This window comes from Salmo salar, chromosome 12, assembly GCF_965601325.2.
Source record: "Salmo salar chromosome 12, fSalSal1, whole genome shotgun sequence".
In the NCBI taxonomy this organism is placed as follows: Eukaryota; Metazoa; Chordata; class Actinopteri; order Salmoniformes; family Salmonidae; genus Salmo; species Salmo salar.
This window is the reverse complement of record NC_138302.1, coordinates 38608364-38630859: the sequence shown is the minus strand read 5'-3', so window position 1 is coordinate 38630859 and position 22496 is coordinate 38608364. Positions and strand designations below refer to the sequence as shown.

At 42.8% G+C, this 22496-nt stretch overlaps 1 protein-coding gene across 2 annotated transcripts in view; it reads left to right on the top strand.

Moving 5' to 3' along the window:
• The window catches only part of ttbk1a (tau tubulin kinase 1a), a 54792-nt gene extending 35439 nt beyond the window's left edge, over window positions 1-19353 (top strand). For both annotated transcript variants that reach the window (XM_045691308.2, XM_082958893.1), the window contains exons 15-16: window positions 16069-17555; window positions 17882-19353. In XM_045691308.2, coding sequence (XP_045547264.1) covers window positions 16069-17555; window positions 17882-18314 — 1920 coding nt within the window. In that variant the 3' untranslated portion in view covers window positions 18315-19353. The remainder of the gene's footprint in view (window positions 1-16068; window positions 17556-17881) is intronic.
• The last annotated feature ends 3143 nt before the right edge of the window (window positions 19354-22496 follow it).

The window sequence follows — 22496 nt, the reverse complement described above, 5'->3', positions numbered from 1 at the left end:
TGATTCAGCATGACAATGCCCCCATGCACAAAGCAATGTCCATGCAGAAATGGTTTGTTGAGATCGGTGTGGAAGAACTTGACTGGCCTGGACAGAGCCCTGTCCTCAACCCCATCGAACACCTTTGGGATGAATTGGAACGAGCCAGGCCTAATCGCCCAACATCAGTGCCCGACGTCACTAATGATCTTGTGGCTGAATGGAAGCAAGTCCCTGCAGCAATATTCCAACATCTAGTGGAATGCCTTCCCAGAAGAGTGGAGGCTGTTACAGTAGCAAAGGGGGACCAAATCCATATTAATACCCATGATTTTGGAATGAGATGTTCGACGAACAGGTGTCCACATACATTTGGTCATGTAATGTATTTATCTATGAGGTTAGGGTGAGAAATAACTCCCAGATCATTTGAAAGGTTTGAACGGAAAATGTGATACAGCTCCATATGAATGAAACAATGGCGCTCATTGTTAAAGGACAACAGACAAAAAAAGAACATGGCTAACAAGAATGTCAGTCAGTAGTCACTCGGATGTGGTTTTAAATCCAGTTAGTTCAGATTGATTAATTGAAACAATAGTGTAGTTGGGTCGTTCCACAAAATGAGTCCCTTTTGTGTACCTTTGATATTTCAAGTAGATATTGTGCACCAATATTGGATTTTAAAAGCCTATTATATTAAAAAGTACCCATCCCCTAGGGCCGATTGACCCACCCTAGTGTCAATCTAATTAACATTATACAAATATTCAAATCAAAATCCGTCTGTTTAACCCCCACCAATTTGTTCTTAACTGACTGCCTAGTTAAATGTATCTTTCTTAAAGGTCCAATGCAGCCATTTTCATCTGAATATAAAATAATTTATGGGTAACAATTAAGTACCTTTCTGTGATTGTTTTCAATGAAAGTGGCCAAAAAGAAACCAAAATAGCTCCTTAGCTAAATTAAATTTCACAAGCAAGAATTTTTTTTAGTAAGTTGAACATGTGTTTGTCATGGCAGAATGTTAAAATGAGGTGAAATAAAACGTTCACCAAATTACACTACCCAAAAGGGACTCATTTCATGGAACGACTCAGTTATCACTCATTGCCTCAATTGAGTGGAATTTAAATGGAGTTTAAATGCACTGTGGAAGAATGCCTTTTCAAATATTTTATTTTAATTTTGGAGATACTTAATTTTGGAGCAAATCCTTGTTCTTTGAAATCTGAAATCAAAGTTGTTTTTATTATTTTTATTGAACAAAATACACACACTCAAACTATTTTGTGTACAAATCCAAAACTTCACACAACATCCTTAATTAAAGTCACCTTTTGTAAGGTTTCCTTTTGTTGAAATCTGGTTTTCTGGTTGAAGCGAAGTCAGATCATCAGATTACAACCAGATAAAGGCATCTTTATCATGACGACATCAACAACCCCATGGCAAAATGTTGTTGAACCAACATCAGATTACAATCTCTTCAATTTGAATAAAAATACATCAACTAGCTAAGACCTGATTTCATAGCTTTCCTGCAATTCTACACATTTTGCCATGGGGCAGACAAACATTTGCAGTTTTGTAACACATTTCATGCTATTCTATACATTTTGCCATGAGACTGAGAGAACATTTCCAAGGGGCCCCCGACCGACGTGTTCATATATTTTTTTTCCTGGAGGTCGGGGGCCCCAGGGCAAGTGCCCTGCATGCCTGTTCAGTAATCTGGCCCTGGGAAAGGCACCATAATTTGGTTGTTATCTGGTCAGATGATTTCAATTATTTAAAGACGTTAAAAATATGTCTAAAAACATTTATAATCAGAACACAACCTGACATCGACCAGTTTTTCCCACTGGCTTAGATTACAATTTAATATTGTTGACCTTGTTGCCGTGCCTAAAAACCTTTTGAACAAGAAATCTTACAGATTGTTTTATTAATACACATTACCCAGCATCCATGTACCACTAGGGTCCGTTAGCACTGCATCAATTAGAAACCTGAAGGGCTCTTGTGTTATGCAGGTCTGCGTACCATTTTATCAACATGACATTTTATGTCTATTTAACCTTTTGTAAGTTTGCGTGTCTTTTACTGACTGTTACGGTATGTCCATGAAATATGTTAAAGAACATGTTTTGCTCAGGAGTTTGGTACGAATAAATACCTACATACACAAGGGGCCTTCAAAACCACAAGGCCAGTTCACCCATTCCCTGTGTCAGTTGTATGTCCTTGTCATGGATTACTGTAAAAGAAAACAAAAATGTTGATTTACTTACCTCACCAATAACGTTTTACCAGCCTTATTTGTGATTTCACCGCAAGTGCCTAGTACGGTAGGCCTCGCTATCGCAAACATGATCAAGGACCCTCGTTTTATTTGCGCTGTGACCTCTTCCTTGACATAACTGATGTATTTGCACAACCTATCAATTAAAAGTACAGTATGTCAAGTTGCACTCACCCAAGGAGAAAAAGCGAGGGTGCCATGGGAACAACAAGCGAAGAAATAAAGTGGTGTTTTGGGGTAAGCACAGTTTAGGATAGTCCTTACTTCTGTTGTTTTTTTCTTAATTAGTTTCTGTTCCGAACTCCTTTTTTTGTTGAGCCATATTTATCCCCGTTTTCTTCATCCTGTGTTTGTGTTTCGTGTGCTTGATGAGACCATCTATATTTTGTGTTATTCATTTAGCATTTTCCAATGGTGATTTTTCGACTAACGTCTTTTAGCAAAATTGAGTGTAAATTTGATGGTGTGCAGGCATTTTCCCAGGTTCAATGTGTTGACATACTAGAGGAACATGTGCAGTACTTGTGTGTTTTTAACGGCATTGTTGGGGAATGTGTCCACTGTGCCTTGATTATGAGAGAGACGGAAACCTCTTATTTGCTTCCAATCTGGCAACCCACTTAAGAGTTTTGTAGAATACTGTCTTCTATCCTTTTAACATACTGTAATGCCTCTGCTGTAATGGCAACCCTAGCTACAACCATAGTCTTCCTCTCTTTGTTTCTCTGTGGAATACATCAGAGAACCCTTACAGCATGCACACAGGGAAGGAGAGATGTATGACAAGCTATGTTCCAATACTCTATATGGATCCCTTTCCTTGTCTCCTTCTTTTATCAGCTGACCTGAAAGGTACTGGATAGTTGAGAGCCCAAGCCTATAACTCTAAACTATCTAATCTTTTTAGATCACTGGTGAGGAAGGGTAAGAAGACAAGGAAATGAAGCCGTTTCAGGAGTGTTGGGACGTGGTCCGATACTAGTCTATAGTCTGTTAGCATGACCTGGTTGTTCCTCCCCCCTTCCATCCTAATGCCCCTCCTTCTGTTTTCTGATTGGTCTCTTCTGCAGCTGGAGGATGACAGGCACCACCCGAGGCCCAATCAGCTCCGGAGGCTGGCCTCCTACGTCTTCTCATCCTCCACGCTGGAGACGGAGCAGTACCCGCACCCCGGGGGGTCCTTCATCCAGCGGAGCCGCTCGGCCGAGAGCAGCCCCGCCCACATGAACGCTTCCGCCCACCGGCGCCATGCTCCCCTGCAGAGCCCGGGCAGCCCGCGGAGCAGGCACTCGGTCCTGAACGTGTCGCGCACGCAAATCCAGCAATTGCTTGCCAAGCTCATGAACAAGAATGCGAGCTGAGGGAAGGGCACTGCATGCCAAAATGCATTAACGTATACTCGTACACACCCATTGTGTACATACAGAGGGACATACTCATGTACACACACGCAGTTTGTAACCCAAAGCGCCATATTTTGGCGGGTTGGTTAGAACACAAACACATGCACGCTTGCACACACGTACACACATTGTCTTTCAGACACGCAAACATGCTGAACTAAAACACAAACAACTCACTTTAATGTAACTAACTTTAAAAAGGTGAATATGAAGAGGAGAAAAGTGCATACGGCAAAATATATTTCACGCAATAAACTCTTAACTGTCTGCTCCTTGCAAAGTCAGTTGCACATGCCACAAAAATGTACACAATTTCAGTAAAAAGCGGTGGAAGTGTAAACTTAAGGTTTCTTCATCCTTTAATGGTGCTGTGAGGAGGAGGAGTCACAAAACCGGGACTGTTAAGAGGCTGCTCAACTTCATTGCATTCTTCTTTTTCCATTCATGCTGAAGGCTTGAGGGATTGTCGTCGAATGCAGGTCATGTCGGCGATGCGTACCTAAAGGGATACAGTCATGCTTTAGGTAACACTACTTAAAGGGGCAATCTGTAGTTCAAACAATGACAAGGCGGCCACCCCACCACTGTTTTGGTAAACAGCTGAGGGACGGGGATGAAGAACTATTCTCGAATTCATAGACAGAGCTATAGATGTAAGGAATGAAGATCCATGATATCAAACGTACAGTTTTAGCCATGTTTTGATGCTGTTTAACAATTACATTGTTTACAATCAACGGAGTGAACCAAGCTTATATTTTGGCTTCTGATGGGGTACGACAGTTGAACTAAGCTCATGAGGCATTTCTAAGTTATATTCTTTAAGAATCAATGGGTATCTATTAAAATGGATGTACCAATCGCAGATTGCCCGTGCGGGTATAATGCATTATGATGAGGTTATAATGCAATGTAAGTCATTATAAAGGCTCATACATGCGTATAACAAGTAATAAAGCTTTATACCTGCAAGCTACAAGTTGTGTTACCACACTTTCCTTAAATAATATTTCCTCATAAGACCTATGTGCACTGTCATGATAATGACATATAGATGTCATAAGCAGTTACGGTCTCTAGTGATAGCTGACTTTAAGCAGTCGTAACCAACTGACTTAGGTACATGCTAGGCCAGCTACTTTATCAACGGTGTCATAACAATGTAAGTTATCCTTGTTTATCCCAAGGCGTAAGTTATGTCATGCTCCTGACACTGTTATGAGGGTCTTGTGACAGAGCATTCGAGTTCAATTATTCCCCATAGACGGCATGAGATGCTAGGGTGCTACTATCCGTGCTCTGCAGTCTTCACACTGATCTTGTGTAGCTTGGTCCCAGATCTGTTTGTGCCGTCTTGCAAACACTTATGGTCATTGTCAAATCAAACTTTATTTGTCACATGCGCCGAGTGTTGACCTTACCGTGAAATGCTTACTTACAAGCCCTTAACCAACAGTGCAGTTCAAGAAGAGTTAAGAAAATATTTACCAAATCAACTAAAGTAAAAAATAAAATAAAAAGTAACACAATAACATAACAATAATGAGGCTATATACAGGGGATACCGGTACAGAGTCAGTGTGCGGGGGTACAGGTTAGAGGTAATTTGTACATGTAGGTAGGGGTGAAGTGACTATGCATAGACAACAAACAGCGAGCAGCAGCAGTGTACAAAACAAATTGGGGGGGGGGGATCAATGTAACAGTCCAGTGGCCATTTGATTAATTGTTCAGCAGTCTTATGGCTTGGGGGTAGAAGCGGTTAAGGACCCTTTTGGTCCAAGACTTGGCGGTCCGGTATCGTTTGCTGTGCGTTAGCAGAGAAAACAGTCTATGACTTGGGTGACTGGAGTGTCTGTCAATTTTATGGGCTTTCCTCTGACACCGCCTATTATATAGGTCCTGGATTGCAGGAAGCTTGGCCCCAGTAAAGTACAGAGCCGTACCACCCTCTGCAGCACCTTACGGTCAGATGCCGAGCAGCTGCCACACCAAGCAGTGATGCAACTGGTCATGATGCTCTCGATGGTGCATCTGTAGAACTTTTTGAGGATCTGGGGACCCATGCCAAATCTTTTCAGTCTCCTGAGGGGGAAAAGGTTTTGTCGTGCCCTCTTCACGACTGTCTTGGTGTGTTTGGACCATGATAGTTCGTTGGTGATGTGGACACCAAGGAACTTGGAACTCTCGACCCGCTCCACTACAGCCCCGTTGATGTTAATGGGGGCCTGTTTGGCCCGCCTTTTCCTGTAGTCCATGATCAGCTCCTTGTCTTGCTCACATTGAGGAAGAGGTTGTTGTCCTGGCACAAAGCTGCCAGTTCTCTGACCTCCTCCCTATAGGCTGTCTCATCGTTGTCGGTGATCAGGCCTACCACTGTTGTGTTATCAGCAAACTTAATGATGGTGTTGAAGTCGTGTTTGGCCACACAGTCGTGGGCGAACAGGGAGTATAGGAGGGGACTAAGTACACACCCCTGAGGGGCCCCAGTGTTGAGGATCAGCGTGGCAGACGTGTTGTTTCCTACCCTTACCACCTGGGGGCGGCCCGTCAAAGTCCAGGATCCAGTTGCAGAGGGAGGTGTTTAGCCCCAGGGTCCTTAGCTTAGTGATGAGGTTCGTAGGCACTATGGCGTTGAACGCTGAGCTGTAGTCAATGAATAGCATTCTCACCTAGGTGTTCCTTTTGTCCAGGTGGGAAAGGGCAGTGGGGAGTGTGATTGAGATTGTGTCATCTGTGGATCTGTTGGGGTGGTATGCAAATTGGAGTGGGTCTAGGGTATCCGGGAGGATGCTATTGATGTGAGCCATGACCAGCCTTTCAAAGCACTTCATGGCTACCGATGTGAGTGCTATGGGGCGGTAATCATTTAGGCAGGTTACCTTTGCTCCCTTGGGCACAGGGACTATGGTGGTCTGCTTGAAACATGTAGGTATCAGACTCAGTCAGGGAGAGGCTGAAAATGTCAGTGAAGACACTTGCCAGTTGGTCCACACATGCTTTGAGTACACGTCCTATTAGTCCATCTGGCCCCGCGGCTTTGTGAATGTTGATCTGTTTAAAGGTCTTGCTCACATCGGCAACCGAGAGCGTTATTACAAAGTCATCCAGAACAGCTGGTGCTCTCGTGCATGCTTCAGTGTTGCTTGCCTTGAAGCGAGCATAAAAGGCATTTAGCTGTCTGGTAGGCTCGCGTCACTGGGCAGCTCGCGTCTGGGTTTCCCTTTGTAGTCCATAATAGTTTTCAAGCCCTACCACATCTGACGAGCGTCAGAGCCGGTGTAGTAGGATTCAGTCTTAATCCTGTATTGATGCTTTGCTTGTTTGATGGTTCGTCTGAGGGAATAGAGTGATTTCTAATAGGCATCCGAATTAGTGTCCCGCTCCTTGAAAGCGACAGCTCTAGCCTTTAGCTTGATGCAGATGTTGCCTGTAATCCATGGCTTCTGGTTGGGATATGTACGTACGGTCACTGTGGGGAATACGTCGTCGATGCACTTATTGATGAAACTGATGACTGAGGTGGTATACTCCTCAATCCAGAACATATTCCAGTCTGTGCTAGCGAAACAGTCCTCTAGCGTAGCATCCACATCATCTGACCACTTCCATCTTGAGCAAGTCACTGGTACTTCCTGCTTTAGTTTTTGCTTGTAAATTCTTATTTACAATGACAGACTAGGAACAGTGGGTTAACTGCCTTGTTCAGGGGCAGAACCACAGAATTTTATCTTGTCAGCTCGGGGATTCGATCCACCAACCTTTTGGTTACTGGCCCAATGCTCTAACCACTAGGCCCAACGCTCTAACCACGCCTGAGGTAGAGTACCTTGGTGGTCTAGAGTTGTTTTTCCTCTGGTTGGACATCACATGCTTGTAAAAATTTTGTAAAACTGATTTAAGTTAGCCTGCATTAAAGTCCACCAGGAGTGCCGCTTCTGGGTGAGCATTTTCTTGTTTGCTTATGGCCTTATAGTGTTGGTTGAGTGCGGTCTTAGTGCCAGCATCTGTCTGTGAGGGTAAATAGACGGCTACGAATAATATAGATGAGAACTCTCTTGGTAGATAGTGTGGTCTACAGCTTATCATAAGGTACTCTACCTCAGGCGAGCAATGTAATACAATACCTTGAGACTTCTTTAATATTAGACATCGCTCACCAGCTGTTATTGACAAAAAGACACACACCCCCACCCCTCGTCTTACCAGACGTAGCTTCTCTGTTCTGCTTGTGCATTGAAAATCCCTCCAGCTCTATATTATCCATGTCGTCCATAACAATGTCCATAACAATGACCATACAGTTGGCAAGACAATACAAACAGAACGGGGACCAGGCTAGTTCTTGTGGAGTGTAAACAGAAATCCTTCAGCATCTGTATGTTTATCACACAGGGCGCTTTTCTATAGGTCTTATCTTGCTTTTGGTGTACTTTCTAGAGGTGTTTTATGTGTGTCGGTTGCTTGCATCTCCATGCTTTCTATGCGTTGAAATGCTTGAGCAATGGATTAGGCAGGCCTCTGAAGGGTGAGGGTATGAAGTATGGGGTTTTGCAAAAAGAAAACTCCTGTTCTCTAATATTATGTGTCATGTTTTATGACAAGCGTTATCGTGGTTGACTTCAATGTACTGTACAGATGTACGATCTTAATTTGATCACTCATTTGTTGCTGAGAATATAAACTTGTTATGTCTGAGTTTTTAAAAAGGCTTTGAAATTTCAGACTTGAATGCTCTAACAATTTTTTTTATCAACCCCTACAAAAATGTTCATTCATTATAATACACATAATAATTTCCATGTCCTGTTGCTGCAGGATTATTTTCATGCTATAGCAAACTGACTAAAATGAAGATCCTACATCTGTACTGTATTTCCATTATGGCTACTATGACTACAATGGCATCTTGAACTATAGAAATTATAGGCAGTATCAGTTGTCCCATACATATAACTTTAGTGTAATTCTATATGGTTCTCTTTGGCTTGAGGTATTGAAAATCTAATAACACTTGCTGTACTAGTGTCCAAATCATGTTATAAAATGTCATGGCAGTTTATGACAACTTACTGTAGCCACAGTAACATGATTCGATGGGTATGATGAAACTTAGTTTCATATAACTGTTCTTAATTCAGTTATGTGACATAGCATTAATTTTATTTTACCTTTATTTAACTAGGCAAGTCAGTTAAGAACAAATTCTTATTTTCAATGACGGCCTAGGAACAGTGGGTTAACTGCCTTGTTCAGGGGCAGAACGACAGATTTGTACCTTGTCAGCTCGGGGATTCGAACTTGCAACCTTTCAGTTACTAGTCCAATGCTCTAACCACTAGGCTACCCTGCCGCCCCGTTAACAAGTATGTGGACACCTGCTCGTCGAACATCGCATTCCAAAATCACGTGCATTAATATGTAGTTGGTCCCCCCCTTTGCTGCTACAACAGCCTCCACTAGATGTTGGAACATTGCTGCGGGGACTTGCTTCCATGCAGCCACATGAGCATTAGTGAGGTCGGGCACTGATGTTGGGCGATTAGGCCTGGCTCGTCGGCATTCCAATTCATCCCAAAGGTGATGGGTTTGATGTCAGGGCTCTGTGCAGGCCAGTCAAGTTCTTCCACACCGATCTCAACAAACCATTTCTGTAAAGACCTCGCTTTGTGCACGGCATTGTCATGCACAGGCATTCCCCAAACTGTTGCCACAAAGTTGGAAGCACAGAATCGTCTAGAATGTCATTCATTGTATGCTGTAGCGTTAAGATTTCTCTTCACTGGAACTAAGGGGCCTAGCCCAAACCATGAAAAGCCCCAGGCCATTATTCCTCCTTCACCAAACATTACAGTTGGCACTATGCATACGGACAGGTAGCATTCTCCTGGCCAAATCCAGATTCGTCCGTCGGGCTGCCAGATGGTGAAGTTTGATTCATCACTCCAGAGAACGTGTTTCCACTGCTCCAGAGTCCAATGGCGGTGAGCTTTACACCACTCCAGCCGACGCTTGGCATTGTGCATGGTGATCTTAGGCTTGTGTGTGGCTGCTCGGCCATGGGAACCCATTTCATTAAGCTCCCAACGAACATTTCTTGTACTGACGTTGCTTCCAGCTTCAGCTCACCCTAGTAGTTATTTCACAGTTCTCTGAAGTTCGTTTGGTCATGAAATCGTGAAATAACATCACTATCTGGAATCTGTAGCAAAGCTGCTATGTGTGAATGTTGGCGGAGGAAAACTTGCCCGTTTTAAGTTCTACCCAGAGAGACTGGATTTCCTGCTTGAGATAGAAGTTGCCTCTAACCACAGATCTAGGATAGGATCACCCAACCCTAAATCCTATCCTTAAACATAAGGAGGGTAGACCCTGGACCAGTGGTTAGGGTGTACTATGCAAACAGCTGTATTTTATGAATTGAAATCTGGTTCCAAAGTATTTCAGGCACTTACAGTTTAAGCTCCATAGAATGACATCTCTGCCATTGCATTGGCTCAGCACTTCAACTCTATCATTGTTATAGATAGATAATTCTAGGGTTTGGATTGCACTGGGGGAGCTTTGCATTATCTATCTTCCTGCAGAATAGCATAAACCATTCATTCAAGTAGCCAAAGTTAGCCAAAAATGCCATTGGAATTCTGTGGGTTTTGGTGTGTATTTTTTGCAGTGAAGTGAGCTACATACTTTATGAGGATCGGCTGTTGTATGTGACAGTATGTTTGTGTAGATAAGTCATCAACATGGCACTTTCTCCATTGTTGTCCCTTGAGTACTGTACCTCACTATTGCACTTTATAAAGGACTTAACAGGAGAACTTGGTTACTGTTGGCCCAGGTAGAAAATATTGATGCAAAAGATGAGAAACGCAATAAATAAAGGTGCTTGGGAGAAAAAAATGTTACGCCATTTTGAAGAAAAAAGGTTGAGGAAAGGAGGAGGGTTGGTTATTTCCACACTCATTGCCACTCTATCCATCCCCAACCAATGAGGTTTCAGACACTTAAGTGGGTAGCAGTTCTAATGTAAAGGACATGCACTGTAGATGTAGCCAAGTGGAAAAATGTACAGTATAGAAATGAATTGTATAGAATTGCACCTCAGCTTAGAAATACTTGACCCGTGACATCACAGGCTTCACGCTGCACTGTAAGCTGATTTTTGTTACACGCCAATGTTTTTTGGATGTCTTTTCAACATTTTAATGAATGTTTTATGCTGTTATTTTACTGATATCTTGTAATAACCATGTATCTCTTGGCTTTGTGTTCCCTGTTTTGCTGAAACCATTGTGAAGAGGAACGATACTACTGTATTTCTGAAATGGCATAACCACATACAGCCTTCTTATTTGGTCTTCTCAATGAGTAGGATCTTATGTTTTCTTTTATGTTTGCTTTTGTGAATGCGCTAAAGGGCTACGCTTACAGAAATATGCACCATTTTTACTTTTGCCAAGCTTTGCATTTAAGACGTTTGCATTTACTTAACAGCACTAAGAAGCAAGCAAGCATCCCTCTCTGAATGTCGCCTCTGTCTCTGATTTAGAAAAGATAACTGTTCCATCAGTTCATTTCTCACTGCTTGGTTAGACGATTTTCAGCAAATCATGCTTGTCGTTTTGTGTATAGCACCATGTAACGAGCACTACTCAGTGAATGTACTGAGAGTGGATTAGCTGCTAACTCCAAACTTAATTTTGCACACATGCAAATTGTTCCTTGACATTATTGGCAATGATATTAAAAAATATATTGTTTTTGTACTTTTTTGTCCGTTCTCGGTAAAACAAATTTCGCCATAATACTCCCAATCAAAACAGGATGTCGAATGTTGTCACTGAACTCTGAAAATAACGCAGGCAATTTTGAAATGTACTTGCAGAGAAATTGTATTGTACAAGACTGCTTTCATACTTCTAACATTATTTGCATGATATATAATAATATCAAACCTCTGGCTATAAATGTATAGTACGGTCATTCTATGAAATGAATGCCTTTTGCGTCCCTTTAGTATTTTAAGTAGAAATTGTACACCAATGGGCCTCCCGAGTGGCGCAGTGGCCTAAGGCACTGCGTCGCAGTGCTTTAGGCATCACTAGAGACATGGGTTCGATCCCAGGCTATGTCACAGCCGTCTGTGACCGGGAGACAGATGAGGCAGCCGTCCGGGTTAGGGGAGGGTTTGGCCGGCCGTGATTTCCTTGTCCCATCGCGCTCTAGCAACTCCTTGTGGCGGGCCAGATGCCTGCAAGCTGACCTTGGTCGCCAGCTGGACTGTTTTCCTCCCACACATTGGTGCGGAAGGCTTCCGGGTTAAGCGAGCAGTGTGTCAAGAAGCAGTGTGGCTTGGCAAGGTCTTGTTTCGGAGGACGCATGGCTCTTGACCTTCGCCTCTCCCAAGTCCGTAGTGGAGTTGCAGCGATGAGACAAGACTGTAACTACCAATTGGGGGTAAAAATAAAATAATATTAATAATTGTGCACTAATATTGAATTCTAAAAGCCTGTTATATTCAATGAAGTACCATTTAATATAGCCAACATGAACAAGTCAATAAATCTGTTTTTATAATATGAATAAAGACTTGCTAAAGTGCCAGAATTTTGAAAGGTCCCTCCTCAAGTTCTTCAGAGTTTAGGAAGATTTTAACCAACTTAACCCAAAAAAATCCAGTCTTCATCATTGTAATGCTATAGTTACGTTGTTGCTTTGACAAAGTCATTTCTGAAAGATTATTATATATTTCATGTGATTAATTTACATCTGTCCCTCATTTTAAGGTCAACCCTGTTAACCGAACTCTCATTTTGATATGGTGAAACTATTAATTCTTAATTCTAGAAGTCAAATCATAGTGTGAAAGCAGGTGAGCTGGTTCTGCTCATTTTGGCAATTTTCTGGTGTTTTGTGTTGGAAACCTGAGGGTGTCGAGCAAAACACGTCAACCCATTTATAAATTAGGTGAAATCAAAAGTTTTGTTTGGCCAAGTTACACTACTCAAAGGGCACCCAATTGGTGGAACAACCCAGTGATTTTTCGGTGAGTTCTGTATATTACCACAGGTAAAGGGATAGTCCCAGTCGGTATTAGATAGAACGTACCGGCCCCACTCGCCTGTGGGGAAACAACCTGTGATTACCTAGGTTACCCCATTGGCTCACAGCAAAAACGTGACCTTTTTCAAACGCACTTTTCTTGTCTGCTTGTTTTAGTCAATTACAAAACTACATTTAAGAAAAGTACAATATGTCTAAAGATGACTTTTCAACATTGCCTGCATTTCCACTGCTTAGAAAAACTTTATATTGTAGGTCTTCCCTCATGACCCTTTTCATGACGGTGTTAGCAGCCACGTGAGTGCTAGGTAGCTATCAACCGCAACATTAAGATAGCCAAGACCAATAACACAAACAAACGGACTATACAGGTACAAGTAGTGAGTGGAGTTACAAACAGACTATACTTAACAAGTTAACTGCCTTACCTGTGAGCTAATGTCTTCCATACACACAGCTATGTGTAGCATACTTAGACACTGGCTCTCCACATTTCCCATGCCAAATAGCTCTTCTCGCAGGCTCTATTTCCCTACGAGCATTGCGAACCATAGATCTGGATTTTTTTACCTGGTTACATTGAACAACACAGCAGCTTTTTGGCATGTTTTGTTATTTCTGTATAACAAAAAAATCTATGAAGAAGTGTGCTCTTTTACAATGGAGGTCAATTGGAAAGAATGTTTGTTTTCCCCAATTTGTGGGCGTGCAATTCCTTATTTTTATGTGAATATTGACTCGGAGTATACTCACGGATCAAAAATGTATTTCAAGTTGCAGCGAAGAGGGACTTGCATTTTCAGTTAACAAAACTATGTGCTTCACAACTTATTTTAATTTCTCAGATAAGTTAAACATATTCGGTTCACGTCACTGATACATGAGCATATCGTCCATATGTTCTGCATATCCTGTCCAATAGTCTGAAAAATGACTTGTTCCGCAAGGCTGGGTGTCCAACCTATTGTAAATGGATAGCATTATAAGTTGAGAAATCTGCTGCGAAATCCACAGGACATGGGCAATGTGTCTTGTGAAATATTTTTAACTGTTTATTGTGGCAGAAATCCCTTTTAGCCATGGACTAAGAGTGATTGAAAATGCCATAGATGTGATGCCTGTTTAACATATCACATAACATTACACAAAGCCACTGCACTGTAAAGTACACTGTATGCTCAGAAAGCCCCTTAACCCTTAGCCTTTCAAGTTGTGTCATGTTCGTGTGGAGAGACGGACCAAGGCGCAGCATACGTAGAGTTCCACATGTTTAATCAATGAAACTCACACAACAAAAAAACAACGAATGACCGGTCCGTGACGTCTGGAGTGCTCACAAGCAACTACACAAAGACAAGAGCCCACAAAACACAGTGGGGAAATGGCTGCCTAAATATGATCCCCAATCAGAGACAACGATAAACAGCTGCCTCTGATTGGGAACCATACCAGGCCAACATAGAAATAAATAACTTAGACTAGAACACCCTCCCTAATCACGCCCTGACCTAACCAAAATTGAGCATAAAAAGGCTCGTTATGGTCAGGGCGTGACAAGTTGAGTTAAAATAAAAGCACGATGTGGTCTTGTATACAATTATTATCTTGAATTGCAGAGTTATATTTGTCAACGATAGCCTAGAATTTGAAAGTGTTTTCAATCTATAAGTCTTAAGTGTTTAATGACTTGAATATTTTATGCATCTCCTTAAGGAAAATTGACTGAAAATGAAGATGTACTGTAAAACTTAAATTAAATGCTGTCTCAAATAGCCGCCTGTACATTTTAATAGCCAGGCAACAGCACACATTTCAACAACAAAAACGCCTGTTACAAATTAATGTCGGGTGTGTAAATGATAACACATTAGTGCAGGAAATGAATAAATTGAATAAAACACGCCTGTTGTGTTCAGGGATGTATGCTAGAGCTCTGCTACCCGACCTGAGCCCGATGGGCCTTGACATTATACATTGGCTTACTGCCGGGTAGGGCCTGTTTTTTCATCAATAACTACGGTACGGGTAGGCCGCGGGTATCACTGAATTGATCATTAACATTTTGAAGCTGAGCCATTTGCTTCTGCTCTGCTGCACGGTACATATCATGGTGTCAGAAGTGCTTCAACCTCGTCAAATATTAGACAAGAACATTGTTCAGTCAAATCGTTGTAAATGAGTCAGCATTCATCTTCATATTTGGAAACAGAGGGCTCATGAGATAGTAGAAGGTACTGTATGATATAATTGTGAAATAAATAAATAGTAGTGAGTATAACTGCAGTATTTGTCAAGCGTGATCCGTGAGTGTCTTTTAGATGTACGATATACTGTATATACATGTGTAAGCATTTTTTGTATCACAATACAATTGTACAGTCTGCTTGTAATATTTACAGGTAAAAAGCATGTATTTTAAACTTTGTAAATCAACAACTTATGTATATGTGTGTGTGTGTGTGTGTGTGTGTGTGTGTGTGTGTGTGTGTGTGTGTGTGTGTGTGTGTGTGTGTGTGTGTGTGTGTGTGTGTGTGTGTGTGTGTGTACACATACATACATACATACATACATACATACAGACAGACAGACAGACAGACAGACAGACAGACAGACATACATACATACATACATACATACATACATACATACATACATACATACATACATACATACATACATACATACATACATACATACATACATACATACATACATACATACATACATACATACATACATACATAAATACAGACATACAATAAATGTTCAATTCCCAGTGGGCAAAACTGGTTGAAATGATGTATTTTTAACTTTAAAACAGGTTGAAAATACATACTTTTAACCAGTTTGCCTACTGAGTTCTCAGTTAATCTGTAGTAGCATGCAAGATAGTTGGTTTTAGTGTGTATATACTACAGTACTGTATGTCAAATCTTTATGAAGGGAAACACTTGAAAATCACAAGATATTGGAGTGTCTCTCTAAAAGGGAATACTCTTCAATGCATTTTTGTGCCTTTTCTATCAATGTATGTAATCTAGACAATCTTTAAAAGCCTGTGTATAACCCAAAAAACATTAAATCGTTTGGGGAAACAATTTTGTCCCTCGTTTCGTTCTTTATGAAGTTATATTAGATATGTTCACATTACATAATCTTGGGTGTTTTCCCAATTTTGTCCTCATTTACATCATGTGACGTGAGCCATATCTTCCAAAATACTTATTGTTTTATATTTTTTGCCTTGACAATATTTCCAGCATGCCTCTTGTTCCAATGGCAAAAGTAATTATTTACTTGCATTTTTTGTAGGTGATCATGTCTCCGACTGAGCACAATGGCTTATCTCAGCCTTGTCCAGACTTCAGGACCAAGGGCCAGCTGGACGAGAAGGAGCATTTCCACATCCTTCCCCAGCTCCAGGTCAAGCGGGCCGACTTCCTCACCGTCATGCTGACTGGCACCCTTCCTCAGCGGCGAACCTTCACAGCAGCTCTGCCGGCAGAGAACGAGGTCCGGGAGCCCCATGGCCCGCGGGACGATGACGTGACCAAGAGTGAGTCGAACAGCGAGGCCAGCCAAAAAAGCACAGAGCGGAGCCAGGATGGGGCCCCTGATACCCTCATGGCCGAGGATGGTCCCAGGGGCCCCCGAGAACCCGCCTCGGCCGCAGATGCTGACCCTGACTTGGAGGACGGCTCCAAGACCCTGGTCCTGTTCTCGCCGGGGGATCCCCGGAAGTCTCCATCCACTGGGGGGGAACACGTCCTGCTGGAGGTTGACTTCGGGACACCGTCTGCCTCTACCCCTAGGAACGATATGCCTCTGGTGGGTGCAGGCAGCCAGCCAGAGCTCTCCTTCACACTGAGGTCGGACTTGAGGCCATCCACCCCAATCGCCCCTGCATCTCCCCCCTTCACCAAAGTTGAGCGCACCTTTGTCCACATCGCCGAGACTTCCCACTTTAACGTCATGTCTTCCAGAGGTCAGACCGCAAAGGAGAGCAGCGACCTCTCGGCCGTTACCCAGGAGACCTCACCATGGGAAGGAGACTCCCATGATCAGACCGTACATGTTGAACAGAGTGAGGAATCCCAGCGTCTTTCCAGAGAGTCCCAAGCCCATTCTATCCCAGACGTGACCCTGGAGAAGGGTGTTACTCGCACCAAACCAGACGACCGCTCACCGCTGGTTTTTGTTAAGTCCTTGGAGCCTGTCCCAGAAGCCATGTCGCCCATTCTGGAACACAAAACTCTCTCTGCAGATCCCAACAAGGGGGCATTGTCTACCGAAGGTGTTCCCGAGTCCAACGCTGGATTACCGTATACCGCACTCAGGCAGAGGGTCAAAAGCCGCATCCCGGTTCTACTGTCTGAAGAGGACACAGGCTCGGAGCGTTCAGCCTCGCTCTCTGCCCGAGCACGACTACGGAAGAGAGCCCGGCAACTGGACCTGGCACGCCTGGTGGTGCAGAAGCAGCAGGGCCGCTGGATGAGGCTACCCTCGGGGACATCCTCCTCGTTGTCCTCTGGCGATGGGAGGGCCTCCGAGACGCTCTCCACCACCGGCTCGGAGGAAGACACCCACGCCTCGGACGAGTCCCTGGCCAGGAGGAGCTCATGTCTGAAGGCCAGGGCAGTGGCTGGGGGGGACCAGAGCCATACGGAGTGGCGCAGCAGGATCCCCAGGCCCGTCACCCCCATCAAGAGGCCCTCGGGGCGGCTGGTGGCCGCCGTGGCCTCCCCTCTCGCGTTGCCAGGATCGGGCATTTGTAGAGATGCATCCACCTTTGGTAATGGGTAAGTAGTCTTCACAACATCATGTTTGCAAACATAACATTATAACATTGTATGGCTCATTGGTTACCACAGTAAATGAAAAGACCCTTGATTGTTTTACTATAATTTATGAAAACACTTCTTTACAGTGCCAAATATCGAGAGTTTAGCCATTGCCAAAGACGGTCTGATTTCTGTCGTTTATGACCTAAACTTATTTTCATTGGTTGAACGGTGTCATGTTCTTTAAAGTTTTGTTATGATTTTTGTAAAAACACTTAAATGATGACTCATCAAAGGTTTCCGGGAGGAAGAATTAACTCTTATTCCACTTATTCTCATTTCAGGCTCCAAGTTCAGAAGATAGGACTGAGCACTCTCCCGACCCAGAGGCGGTCTAAACCTCTGCAGACTGGCTCCTCGTCTTCCTCCTCCTGTCCGAGGCCATGTCCTGTCCCCGCCCAGCCCTGCGGCAGCCCCCGCATGCCCCTGCGCTGCGTTTTCATGACCCGACGCAGCCTAAGCACCTCCCACTGCAGGACAGACAGCCCCTCCCCCCAACGTGTCCGTCCAACTAGACAGCCCCTCTCTGTCCGGCCCACAACTGCCCCTCCGCTCCGGCCCAGGGCTAATACTACTACCACCACCATGAAACAGGCCAACTCACAGGGCTGCTTTACCCAGGCATTCACCGCTATGCCTGACAGAATCCGAGCCAAATCCACAGGCCCTGCCAAAGCGAAACAAAGCAGAGAGGACAAGATGGCTACCTCGAGATAGTAAACAGATTCACTGGGATGAAACGCATACACTTCTCTGTTGTCCTCAGAGTGACTCAATGCCTCAAAAAGCTCCAGGACGACCCCAAATTAAGACTGACGCGGTTTCCCATCTTTTTTTAATCTTTCAATTACCTTCTCTGATCCAAATCATGTACCTCTACTAACTAGACCATGACGACAACAACATTTACATGAGCTTCCAGTCAAAGAACTGTACGCTGTTCACCGGTGCATTGTATAAATGTTCCTTTTGTTTCTGAGGTTGAACATTTCTTTAGGTTTGTGGATTTTGCATCCTATATGCAAGAAATGTATTTGAACGAAGTCGGTCATCATGACCCCTTTGCAAGCCAAGTTGCAATCTTTCTCAACACAGAAACGTCTCACACCGATGTACTAAGTTATCATCGACAATATCTGGCTCACTTTACATTGCATGGTATAGATATCACAAACACTTTTGATAAGTTGAATAATGTTAAGGAAATGTACGAAAGTCTCAATCTTCCAATGGTCTGACACGATAACCAATTCTGATAGAATGCAAAGGCCAAAATCATTCCCAACTCTGGTCAGATGTGTTAAAAGAGGAAGGTTGGATTATGGGGTAAATTACTGCCGATACTAAGCGACTGCAGAAGTAATATTGCTGGCCTCCTTGTTAGCGTGTGACAATGGGCATGCGTTATATCATTCTATTTTTGGGGTGTTTGATTATATTTACATTCCGAAGACGTGTATATAATATGATCATTTCTTGAAAAAGACATCTTTATTTTTTATCTTGTGAAAACAACCTGTATATTTTGCCTTTCCTCTGCTGTTGAACAATGTTGGCAAATATGCCTGTTTTTTTATGCATGAGAAAAATAAGGTTAACTTTGAGCGATAGATACCGCCTTTTAATGTTCTGACAATGAAATGAATGGTGGATCATTGGAACCCATGTTTTGTGTTTGTATTGGGTAAATGAAACCTACAATTGCAGGGCACTGAGCTAAAGTAAAATCATGGTCATGTGGATTGACTAGCTCCTGTTTCCTTTCTACACTGTTTGTCAGATATAACCATCGCCCCTAGAAAGGACTGCTTCTTGTTTCCATCCTCTTCTTCTAATCAGAGACTGATTCACCAGGTGAACACCAGGTGACACCAGGTGAGGGCAATAAAGTACCAGGTTGAAACAAAAAGCAGAAGTGTTTCGGCCCTCCAGGACTGGAACTGAACCGTCCTGGGCAACTGAATAGGTCTGAAAGGTTTCTTATCAGGGTGAATTGACTCTGACACATTTTTGAAGTGTTTTCACATATTTAGGTCATTTTATTTTCAAAAGGTAAAGTTACAGTACAGACGTGTACAAAAACGACATGCTGTTGAATATTTCACACAGGCACACACACACACACACCACACACACACATTTCTCCTCACAGTGGTAAGTCCAGTCTCTCCCTAGTTTAGGGTCAGGCAGCTTCTCTAATTGTCTGTCTACAATCGTTAAGGCCAGGGATGAAAATGTTGATTTTTTTCCATATCAGAATATTCCTGAGCAAGTACATAACCCACATTTGAATACTATTAATGCTATTAAATTAATCTTTGATCCATCCCAACAGGAAGCAATAGATTACATAAATAATGCAAGTTATGCGCATAGGAGTGTTTCATTGCAGTGCATTGCAGTGTAGTACTGTGCGGAGACTAATGGTCTCTTGGAGTTGCCCTTTAAATTCTGTTATATATGCACTGAAAGCTGAACCTATGAGACATGAGAGAAATCCAGTAGAAGGGAGGCCTCCCTTTCCCTTTCTCCCCGCCCCCACTTATTCAATGCAAGCATGTGAGATGGCATATGGTCTCTCCCTCCCTACCGCGAGGCTGGGAGATGTCTCCCTGAGGTTACGTTGACGTATTGTAAAAAGTTCAATAAAAAAATTATTAAATCCAAAATGAATATGAGGTAAGGCGTGGTAGAATAGTGAGTATGACATTAGGCCAAGTAAGGTGTTTACATGTCTATCTTAACCAGCGTAAGGTCATCATCGAAGTAAGCATACGCGTATTAAAACACCTGGATTTATTTTGCAATCTTTCAAATGATTAGGACATGTAAACACCTTAATCGGCGTTCCAGTTCCAGTGTATTTGATCTGCACGTGTGCTAGCACCAGCCGAGAGCCTCCCTCTTTAGCACGAGTGAAGTGAGTTCGGAAAAACTTAAAGTATGCATCTTAGAAATAGTTTTCACATACAAAAGGTCTGAACTCAGAATCAAACGGGTTTCCCAAAAATAACATGGTCACTGTGGTTATTTTGATTGCCGATTTTTTGCCATTCATCAAAGTCCCATCAAGTAGCCTGATTTTAGATGGTTCCGTGTAAACAGGATTATTAGGGAAATCCTTGATCTTGCAAAGCATGTAAATGTATTAATCAAACTATTATATTAATCTGAGTGTATGTAAACGTACCAAGTGAGAGCAGAGAGAGGTTATGTGATGATTTACGTCAATGAAAATCTAAATACTGGAATACAGGACTTGAATGAATGAACTAGGGAAATATTGTTGGGTTAGCTAATAAGCCAAAGATACTGGAGAGTTGGCATTGTTGTATCATGTTGACCAGAGGGTATCCTACAAAGCAAGCTAGATCTACTCAGGGTTTTCTAAAGCTTCACATTCAGTTGGCTTCACATTCCAACCCAGGCTTCATCCATACTACAACTGTGGATATTGCTCGTCCGCCTGCCGCTATTTCTAGCAGACTTGTAACTGCGCGTGCATGTAGCACATGGCTAGTCGAGCGCCGAACTCTAAACTGAGACAATGCTAAAACATCAATCCATCGGCGAGTCAGTGCCACATTTTCATTTGTGCCGAAATCAAAATGAAAGAAAAGTTATCTTGCAAATTCAGCAGGCCATGGTGTGAAATACGCTTTAAGAACCGCCCTTAGCCATGGTATATTGGGCATATTACCACACCCCCCCGTGCCTTATTGCTTAAATAAACAATATATTCACAGTTCACAATCCACATGACCATTACACCCATCTCAAATGTTGTGCACATATTTGCTTACAACCCTGCTAGTAAGCATTTCTCCTTTGCCAAGATAATCAATCCACCTGACAGGTGTGGCATATCAAGAAGCTGATTAAACAGCAAAATCATTACATAGGTGCACCTTATGCTGGGGACAATTAAAGGCCACTCTGAAATGTTAAGTTGTGTTACAATGCCACAGATGTCTCAAGTTTTGAAGGAGCGTGTAATTGATATGCTGACTGCAGGATTCTCCACCAGAACTGTTGCCTGAGAATTGAATGTACATTTCTCTACCATAAGCTGCTTCAAAGTCATTTTAGAGAATTTGGCAGTAAGCCCAACTGGCCTCACAACCGCATACCATGTGTAACCATGCAAGTGTAGGACCTCCACATCTGGCTTCTTCACCTGCGGGATCGTCTGAGACCAGCCACCCAGACAGCTGATGAAGCTGAGGAGGATTTTTGTCTGTAATAAAACTCATTCTGATTGGCTGGGCCTGGCTCCCGTGGATGGGCGCCCCTGCCCAGTCATGTGAAATCCATAGATTAGGGCCTAATGATTTTATTTCAATTGACTGATTTCCTTATATGAACCGTAACTCAGTAAAATCGTTGAAATTGTTGCATGTTGCATTTATGTTGCATTTGTTCAGTATAAAATCACATTTTCTAAATCATAGATGGAAGCCAACATATGCTCAAGAGTTAGACAGGGATCATCTTCATTATTACTTCTATCTGGTCATTAGTTCCCATCTTATACAACCAGCACTATTACGATGGATTTCAGGAAGGATTTCAGGAAGGAAATCTTGCCAGAGCTAATGTATTAGATCAGCTTTTTCGCTGTTGGTCAGGTGAGAAGTTCTGGTGAAGAGGATCCCTGTGAGTACTATTTCACGGATACCATTTTACACAAAGGAGTGTTTGTGTGTCTCACCGTTCAACAGGCGTACGACAGAAGCTAGCGCTACGAAATACTACGATGAGTAGTGTACTATATTGGGATTATCCACAGACAGTGTGGGAATCAGAAGCAAGGCCTATGGTATGCCTCAATTTGCACACTTACACGGAATAAGACCCTCTCTCCCTCTGTTGGGTACTCCACATTGAGAGACTCCTATT